The sequence below is a fragment of the Micromesistius poutassou genome (genome assembly GCF_964030765.1).
Source record: "Micromesistius poutassou genome assembly, chromosome: 14".
NCBI classification, from domain to species: Eukaryota; Metazoa; Chordata; class Actinopteri; order Gadiformes; family Gadidae; genus Micromesistius; species Micromesistius poutassou.
In genome coordinates, this window is record NC_140284.1 from 6,059,446 (window position 1) to 6,069,717 (window position 10,272).

Sequence of the window (10,272 nt, forward strand, 5' to 3'; positions counted from 1 at the left end):
CTGAATCCCGGTGGTTTCGTTTTTTTTTTAATCCTCCCTGATCTATAAACCACCCGGCTACCTCACATGAACATGCACCGGCTAACTGAAAAGTCCTCTGGAGGGCTGCTGACTGTTCCATTAGGGCCCCCCCCCCCCCCCCCCGCTCCAAGCAGCAGAACCAGGTGGTGTCTGTGAGCTAGCGTGGGGCTAAGATACGAGGAGCGTGTCTGAAGCTGACTCGACTCACACACAGCTCTCATCCCTGTCTCTCCGGCTCTTGTCTGACCACGGTTTGTCCTCCGTCAGCCCGGGTAAAGAGCAGTTCCTGGCCCCGTCCCCGTGGTGCGCCACCACGCCGTTGCGCAGCCCCCTGAGCTCCCCCAGCTGGGTGGAGCCGTACACCAGCGGGGGGATGGTGTTGACCAGGATCTGCTGCAGGGGCTTCTTCTGGGCGCGGTAGCGGCAGCGGACGTAGCGGTAGAAGGCGGCGCGGTACGTGTTGTTGAACAGCGTGTACACCAGCGGGTTGACGGCCGACGACAGGTAGCCGATCCACACAAAGACGTTCAGCAGACCCCCCAGGACGGCGGGCTCGCACAGCGCCGGGTCACACACCACCGCCAGCACGTTGGTGATGAAGAAGGGGCACCACATGACCACGAAGAGGAAGAACACCACGCCCAGCACCTTGGAGGCCTTCTGCTCGTTGTTGATGGACTGGATGGTGCGCAGCCCGAAAGGCGGACCCCCGGACACGCTCCCACGGACCCCCGACGCCCCTCCTCCTCCTCCTCCTCCTCCTCCTCCTCCTCCTCCTCCCCCGCCGGCGGTGCTCCCGCCTCCGGTGCTCACCGCGCTGGCCTTGCGGCTCAGCGAGCGTCGGCAGAACTTGTCGGAGGTCATGGCGGGCTGGGGCAGGAAGCCCAGGGTGAGGGTGGTGCTCCACTTGGGGCGGGGCACCAGGAGGTCCAGGCAGAGCGTGGCCTCGTTCTGCAGGGCCCGGATGGTCAGGGCGTAGGTGACCACCATGATGGTGAGGGGGACGAAGAACGCCACGAAGGAGCCGATCAGGACGAAGCTGTGGTCCGTCAGCTGACAGCTGCCGTCCCTGAAGACCTTGGAGTGGTCCCGCAGGCCCAGCACTGGGATGGGCATGGAGATCCCTGCAGAGAGCCAGCAGAACCAACAGAGAGATGAACCAGAGGAATGGACCAGATCAACCAGAATAAAGTTAACCAGGATAGAGAAATGGACCGGATCAACCAGAACATAGTTAACAAGGATAGAGATGGACCACAGAACCCGAATATAGTTAACCAGAATAGAGATGGACCACATAAACCAGAACATAGTTAACCAGGATAGAGAGATGGACCAGATAAACCAGAACATAGTTAACCAGGATAGAGAGATGGACCAGATAAACCAGAATATAGTTAATCAGGATAGAAATGGACCCCAGAACCAGAATAGAGTTAACCAGCATAGAGAAATGGACCGGATCAACCAGAATATACAGTAGTTAACCAGGATAGAGAGATGGACCACAGAACCAGAATATAGTTCACAAGGATAGAGATGGACCACAGAACGATAATCAACCAGGATTTATAAGTAACATTTCACTGGACCAATTTTACATCTGACTATTTTTGTATCTTATTATGTACCTTTTTTACTTACTAATAACTATGTGTGTGTATTTTTTGGTTAAATCACCTGTTTTCACCTGTATTCTGGATACACCTCACACAAAATCGAAATTCTGTGGTTGCATAGCTTGTCGATCTGGTGTTGAACACAACGAGGTACAATATCCTCACTGCGCTGTGCTGTTTGTTTGATGACGCGTCTTGCGGGTGAGACACAATCAATCACGTTGTATTGTTGACCAATCGCAGGCAGCAGTTTATTGAGAACCCTGCAAACACTGCAGCGAACAATGTTTTTTTGAAGCTTTCTGCTTTGTTTCTAATCATTTAAGTCCTTTTTATACATTTTCACTACTGTTAAAATATATCTGCTGCTGTTGAGTTGTCTTTTTCTGTGGTTAGGACTGCCATCTGGACTTCCATTCCTACAGCCTCCATGTTACCACAACGACAGCAGTTTATGGGTGACCTGTCAAAATCCCTGGACACACAGTACGGGGAGAACACACACAGGCACAGACGTACGACGCATGCACGCACGCACGTACACACGCACGCACACACACACACACACACAGACACACAAACTCACCGGGCAGGCATTTATAATGGATAAAAGATACCATCTCCTTCCTGCAACTCTGGTCTCTGGCTCATACTATTTAGCAGCAATAAGGAAGTAGAGATAGAGAGACAGAGAGACAGAAAGAGAGATGGAGCGAGGAAGAACGGCGGGAAAGATGACTTCCTCTCCTCTATATCTCTCTGGTTCCTCATCCTCCTCTCCTCTACCTCTGTCTCCCTCTTCCTCCTCCCCTCCTTCCTCTGTAGAGCAGGGGGTCTGTTGTGTGTCAAGGGACAAGGCATCATAAGAACAGGACAGTTCTCTAAACGGTGCGTGAACATGCCTGTGTGTGTGTGTGTGTGAGTGTGTGTGTGTGTGTGTGTGTGTGTGTGTGTGTGATGGAGAGAGCGAGAAAGGTTGCTCCCAGTGCAACACCATATTCATGCAAAACCAAGGTTGTGTGTTTCCATTCAGTATTTTATTCTGGTTTTCCTTTTTTTTCGACTCACTTTATCTAGAGCCGTGTGATAAAAGAAGAGTGAAAGTAGGTTACTCAAACAGAATGTATGTGACCATAAGCAGAGAGAAACCATTGTAAATTATGAAAATTTATTCCGCTTTTTATGCCGCTCTCTCTCTCTTTTCTCTCTCTCTCTCTCTCTCTCTCTCTCTCTCTCTCTCTCTCTCTCTCTCTCTCTATCTATCTCTCTCTCTCTCTCTCTCTCTCTCACTTTCTCCCTCTCCCTCTCCCTCTTTCTATCTTTCCCTCTCCCTCTACTTGTCCCTCTCTGTCACACACACACACACACACACACACACACACACACACACAAAGAATCTCTCTCTCTCTTTCAAAGAAAGTATTTGATAAAACAAAAGATGTGAAATAATAATTGCATATATAATGATATAGTCATAATAATGTTTGTTATTGCATGTTGCCTGTATGTCCTGTACCTGTATGTATGTTCTCATTATGAATTTTCCTGAATGTTTTCCTGTATGTATGTTACCTGTGTGTATGTTACCTGTATGAATGGTACCTCTAGGTTACCTGTATGTATGTTTTCTGCATGTATGTTATCTGCATATATGTTACCTGCATGTATGTTACCTGTTTGCATGGTACCTCTGTCACCTGTATGTGACCTGCATGTATGTGACCTGCATGACCTGTGTGAATGTTACCTGTATGTATCCTGTTTCCTGAATGTTGATGATACCGCTATGTTACCTGTATGTGTATGACCTGCATCACTGTTATCTGTATGTATGTTACATGATGTAGGCTCTCTGTTACCGGGTCTCTTCTGTCTCCACCACAATGCAAAAACTCTCTTTACTTCTACTCCAATGGCCATTTTTTTTTTGCTTGAATTAAACCAGGGTTTGTCTGCCTGTCTGTCTCTCTGTCTGTGGGGCGGCCTGATCCTAAATTACTTCACACTTCAGAGGATAGCATGAGTTAATTAATCAAAAAAATCCCGGTCCCTCCCTTGGAGTGCAGGAATTCATTTGATGTTCATTGAGGACAAATGAGTGAGTGTGTGTGTGTGTGTGTGTGTGTGTGTGTGTGTGTGTGTGTGTGTGTGTGTGTGTGTGTGTGTGTACCGAGAGTTCTCTTTTTCCCTCTCTCTCTCTTGCTCTCTCTTTCTCAGCCCCGCAAAGTAGCGGAGCATTGTGTGTATTGGTGCGTATTGATGTGTGTGTGTGTCACTGGCTGCAGGAGGGTCCTTCAGTGTCCTGAGATGCATCTTGGGAACATGAGATCAGGCTATTTTCTGGTACATGACTCGAGTCTGTTCAGCTAGGTGATATCCACCCACATGAACACAGACATGCTTAGAGTGCTCGTATGTGTATGTACAGTATGTACGTATATATCTGTCTCCAATGAGTGGGTTCTACTAACTCATATTTCACTGCTCAGCTTTTTTCGTTCCCAAGAATGAAACATGTCTCTCCTGGGTAAGCCCGAGGATAGCCTTATCACAGCATCCAAAACGGCATACGCACAGCAATTGATTCATCATTAATAAAGGCTGCTTTGTGTTTACCCATAATAGACCTGCAACAGCTTGGTGTTCAACACACGTCTGGACCGACGCGGAGACGTCTTTGATGTTAACATCTAATGAGAGATAAAATACAACAGCATGATGGGCCTCGAGGGGGATGTCTTAACTCTGAGCACTGCATTCAGCACCGCTGCGCAGTCTTTCCCGCAATGGAAGCATAATTCTTCACTTTAGCAACGACAACAACAATATTAAGTAAAAGAAAAATGTAGGCATACTGGTTTTTTGAAGGAGCTGCCAAACAGACGAGTTGATCAGTGCAAAAGTGAAGTGCAGGAAATTATTTGCGCCAGACATATCACGCAAGGGGGTGCAAACCGAAGCATATTTGCAGCGTGTGCAGAGATGCAGAGATGCAGAGATGTTTCATTTCCTGTGACGAATCAGTATAATTTTGTCATTTTTATCATTTCCTCAAGATTTAAAGTATGCAGGTTTTGTATCACGGCGCAGTACATTTTACGGCATGTCAAATGTAAGTCGCTGGCTTCTAGTAAGTCAGTGGCTTCTAGTAGCGTGCTCACCAGCAGAGATGGTCCACACGGCCAGGATCTTGACGCGGGCCTTGGAGCGGGAGTTGGAGCGACTGTGGTGCAGGGGGTTGTGGATGGCGATGTAGCGGTCCAGGGAGATGGCACACAGGTGCATGATGGAGGCGGTAGAGAACAACACGTCTAGATAGATCCAGACTGGACACAGGTCAGGGGGCAGGGGCCACCAGTAGTCTGGGAGGAGAAAGGGGAGAGAGAGGAGAGGAGAAAGGAGAGGAGAGAGCAGATGAGAGAGGAGCGAGGGGAGAGGAGAGAGGAGTGGAGAGAGGAAAGAGGGAAGAGGAGAGAGGAGAGGGGAGAGAGATTAGACGAAAGAGGAGGGAGGAGAGAGGAGTGGGGAGAGAGGAGAAAGGAGAAAGGAGAGAGGAGAGAAAGGAGAGAGAGAGGAGAGAGGAGAGAGGGGAGAGGGGAGAGGGGAGAGGAGAGAGGAGAGGCCAGAGAGAGGAGAGAGAAGACAGAAGAGAGAAGAGTGAAGAAAGAGGGGAGAGGAGAGAGGAGAGAGGGGAGAGGAGAGAGGAAAGAAGAGAGCTGAGAGCGGGGAGAGGAGAGATTAGAGAAAAGAGAGGAGAGAGGAGAGAGAGGGGAGAGGAGAGAGGAGAGGTTAGGGGGCAGGTGGAATGACTTAGGGTTTGGAGGTGGGGAGGAAAGCTGCACTCCAAACCTTGATGTTATACACAATATAATTCAACCTTCTCCAACCTGAGGTTTAAACAAGTAAGTTGACATAAAGAGAGCGAAGAACAAGGTGAAAGTGAGAAGAATGAAAAGAACAGAAATGTTACTAGATGAGTCAGGTTCTCTCCATCCTTCTCCACCCTGAGATCTCTGTTCTCCCCTTTCCCCTCTTCTCTCTCCTCTCCCTTTCTGCTCTCTCCTCTCCTCTCTTTCCTCTGTCATCTCCTCTCTCCCCTCTCCCCTCTTCTCTCCTCTCCTCTCTCCTCTCCCCTCTTCTCTCTCCTCTTCTCTCTCTCCCCTCTCTCCTCTCCTCTCTCTCCTCTCCCCTCTCTCCTCTCCTCTCCTCCTCTTTCCCCCGACAGTTGGTCCATTGTAGGAAGAAAGAAAGAATTGTGATTTTACACTTTTTAAACCAGTAAATGTTTCATTCATTCGGTTAGGATCTCATTGCCATCTTCAGGTGATATATGTTTTCAGTTTACAACCTATCGTCTCCCGCCACATCACATCACAGGGCGTTAGGTGTCCACCAGATCTCTCCCTATAGGTAGATGGTGAGTCATCACTGATGCCCTTGGTCGCCATGGCCACCAGTGAACTCATTCAAAGCCCCATGGTCCCCATGGTTTACCTCTTCTTCCTCCTTCCTCCGCTTCAACGTGTATCCACTTCTACCACTTCCCCAGGCTCAGAGGAAGCCGTCTGGTCCCATGTAGTTCCTCATTCTGAGAAAACCTGTTGCATGCTGGGCTGGATGGTCTGCTTCTGATAAAGCCTGAGACCTCCATCATCTCTCTCTCTCTCTCTTTCTCCCCCACTCTCTCCATCTCGCCTGGTCGTGCAGGGAGTGTGAGTTTACATTGCTAAGGTAACAACATCCCTGGTGACGTGTCCACTGTGGTTCTCATCGTCGTGGATATTGTCGGCTACCGATGTGAATGTTAGCTCTGACATGAGTCACCACATAATCTGAACAGCTTGCGCTAATAGACAGGTAATAAATGGCACTTTATCACACTAACCCACTTCACAAGAATTAGTACTCTTGTTCTTTTCACAGTCTGACCAAGGTTTCTGTGCTACTTTCTTCTATTCTACTTTATTTTGTCGTAACCTGTTCTATTCTATTCTACTCCCCTCTACGTCCTGTAACAGTTCCAAATAAATGTGCTTAAAATTCAACAATATTAACAATGGTCAAATAGATGTTGCCTTGACAACGCAAAAACAATATGCTCAAGGTGCCAAGGAAGAATATTAAATATATATATAATTAAATTACAGCTGATTAAGTCAATTAACCAAAAACCCATAACATCAGAGATGAAGGTAAGGGATATTTTTATCATTGCCAGTAACCAGTTGCCAGTTGTGGTATAAGTGGAATAAAACCGTCTAGGTGGCCCGTTGCTGATCATTAATGTAATTCACCACCTTTCATACCTTATTTTATATAACGAGACCCCCAATAATGGATGTTGCCTTACATATTCTGCTCTTGTCTATATATTGTGCTCTTTTTTATTAAATGTTGTGGTACTTTGTTCTATTCTAAGCTTTTCTATGCCATTATATTTTTCTGGACTCTATGTACGTTCTATTCTATTCTACTCTATGACCGCCTTTCCACTTGGTATAAACATGCGATTGGCAATCTGATGTCAATTGGATATCACTAGAACACATTTCATTTACACCTGGATATGTATGTGCTTTGGCAAAATCTGATTTGTATATGATTGGCCAAAAACACATGTGAATGCAGGTGTAAAGGGGCTCTATGTTGTTCTATACTACTCTGTTCTATTCTTTAATACTCTATGTTGTTCTATTCTATTTGATTCTATATTATATTGTACGTTTTTTTTGTAATTTTATTCTGCTCTGTTGTACACAAACTAATGTTGAATAATAAGACGCAAACCATTAAAAAATGTGTTGGAAGATAAGATTTCATTATTATAATTTTTTTTAATATACATATTCTTTTTTATGACTAATATTCTAGGAGTGCTATTATTGCATGTCAAACGGGCATTATACTTGTGGTTACAGGTCCTTTGTGCTCAGAATCTGCTTCTCTGCTCTGATTAAAAAATTACCAGCAGAGGAAAGAAGTGAGAGCGAATGAGACACTTAAATCTGTTATCCATGGTCATTAAATCCAATTCTGCCCTTGCTTAACCTCCACCCTCCCCTCCCCTTCCCTCCCCTCCCCCTCCCTCCCCTCCCCTCTTGAGTACAAAAACCACACTATTGTTCGATCGTTCTCGATTCGTTTAAACCCTCCTCATCTGACTCCTCCTCCCTCTCCTCCTCCTCCCTCTCCTCCTCCTCCCTCCCCTCCTCCTCATATCCTCAACGACTTCCTGCAGTTTTTCCTGTCTTCTCCTCTTCCCCTCTCCTCTTCCTCTTCCTCTCCTCCTCTCCACCTCCACCTGCTCCTCCACCTGCTCCTCCTCTCCTCTCATCAGAGGAGGAGTTAAAGAGTGATCTATCACAGAAGGTGGATGCGGCCTCAGCTCAGGAGTGTTCTCCACTGATATCTCCACGCAGGTGATGCTAATCTCCAACAAAAACACTCACCGAATATGCTATATAACACGCAGCAATGACAACATGATTAACTGAATTTTGTATGTGGGTGACTATATTATATCATTGTGTATAATGTTTAAATGAGATAATGCTCACATCCAAAAGCACCTGAATCACCTTAAAATGGCCAACATGAAACTGACTCAGAGAAACACGTTTTTCCCATAACGAGAACAGACACCCCCAGCTTGAGTCCCTATGGATTTGAATGTGACACTTTAATATGTTTCTCTCAGAGAGGGAAACAGAGAGAATGTGGTAGAAAGAGAGAGACAGAAAAATTATGTAATAAAAAAAAAAAAAAAAAAAAATTATATATATATATATATATATATATATATATATATATATATATATATATATATATATATATAGAGAGAGAGAGAGAGAGGGAGAGAGAGACAGAGAGAGAGAGTGAGAGAGAGTGAGAGAGATACAGAGACAGATTGGTATTAGAAAGGGGTAAAAGAGAGAGAGAGAGGGAGTTATCAAAAGAACAATTCGAAGAAAGTAAAACATAGAAAATCTATAGAGATGTTATATGGAGTCTCCAAAGCCTAGAACAGTTAAAGGTTAACACTTAGCAGTTATTGGCTTAAGGCTAGCAGTCCTACGCAAAGATTGTAAGTTACAAAAGAAAAAATTGAATACCTTGTGGATGTACAAGGCATAATTGAATAAGAACCTATTAGTTCATATTTTGGAAACAACTCCGTCACTACAACCCCATTGCCTTAAAAACAACATCACCATGCCCTCACCATCACAACATCATTGTCAGTACTAAATGAGCAATGAAATTGAAATGAAACAAAATTGTCTCCAAGAATAACCAGAGAAGACATTTTATGTTGTGTTCACTGGTTGTGATCAACTGCTTCAAACTATTACATAATATAATAAGTACATCCAAAACCTTCAGAAAGACCAAAATAAATAATTAGTTCCTAATTAACTACCATGATAGAAAAGCTCACTGCGCTTGCATGTGTGTAGGTGTTGTTATTTGTGGGTGTTGTCTATAATGTGTGTGTGTGTGTGTGTGTGTGTGTGTGTGTGTGTGTGTGTGTGTGTGTGTGTGTGTGTGTGTGTGTGTGTGTGTGTGTGTGTGTGTGCTTGTATGTGTGTTTATGCGTGTGTGTGTGTGTGTGTGTGTGTGTGTGTGTGTGTGTGTGTGTGTGTGTGTGTGTGTGTGTGTGCATGTCTGGATGTATAAGTATGAGACAAAGAACGAGAGAGACAGAGAAACAGTGAAATAGTGAGGGAAAGTGATAGACGGAGCGAGAGAAGAAGAGATATGCATGAGCATGAGAGACAGAGAGTGGGACAAGAGAGACAGAAAAGACACGGGGCTGTTAAAGTGAGAGACCACCCCTCCAGTGGCTTCTCTCTCACACACACATACACATAAACACACACACAGAAACATAGAAACACACCCCATCTCCTACTACTGTCTGTTAATATGGAGTACTGGCAAATTAAACATTTAAAGTTCCCATAAAAGGCAAGATTAGTTCTCCTATAAGTCCCAATTGGGCCACTTTCAGTCCAATCTTAGATCCAGCAGTGCTCCTTTGTAATAGCAGATACCAAAAGCTGAAGGGGCAGAGTTACATCTTGTTTCATGTTTAGCTTCGGAGATATTCTACTGGAGAGATCCTGATTGGCGCAAGTATAGAAAGCTGTTTTTTTTTATATACATATACTTCGACAGAGTGTTTATTTGAAACCTTTTACAGACCCTTTTTTACTAAGCCTTGCTAACAGAGTTTGTGGTCGCTGCTCATATCCAATTACACGCTTACAGATTGGTCAAAAACAAAATTAAGCAAAATGAAAAGAGATGCCACATTCTCACCCATTGGAGCTCGTCTGTCATCAGACTTTAAATTAGCAAAGTCTGATTTGCGAGACTACCTAAAGTTAAATTTATTTCCTCTAAAAATATATTTGTGCTTACTTCTTGTATACACCTGTATTACGTAGTTATGACACATGCCTGCACTGGTATTCAACTAGAAAAGTTAAATTTCATGAAAAATGTATTTTTTGTATTTTAGGACACTTCTTGACAGCAAAGTATTTGATTTAATTGAGCATGTTCATGGGAAGACACAGGAGTGATTTAACAAACATCTCAAATGCGTCCAAGGGTGTGCATGATTCTT

The 10,272-nt window shown here is 44.8% G+C and overlaps 1 protein-coding gene across 1 annotated transcript in view; it reads right to left on the bottom strand.

The window, feature by feature from the left end:
* Positions 1–225: 225 nt before the first annotated feature.
* The window catches only part of htr2aa (5-hydroxytryptamine (serotonin) receptor 2A-a), a gene marked incomplete at both ends in the record, with an annotated part of 11,641 nt that continues 1,594 nt past the window's right edge, over positions 226–10,272 (bottom strand). Inside the window, 3 exons of the mRNA XM_084478900.1 lie at positions 226–777; positions 835–1,145; positions 4,802–5,002. Of these exons, the coding sequence (XP_084335026.1) occupies positions 226–777; positions 835–1,145; positions 4,802–5,002 (1,064 nt within the window). The remainder of the gene's footprint in view (positions 778–834; positions 1,146–4,801; positions 5,003–10,272) is intronic.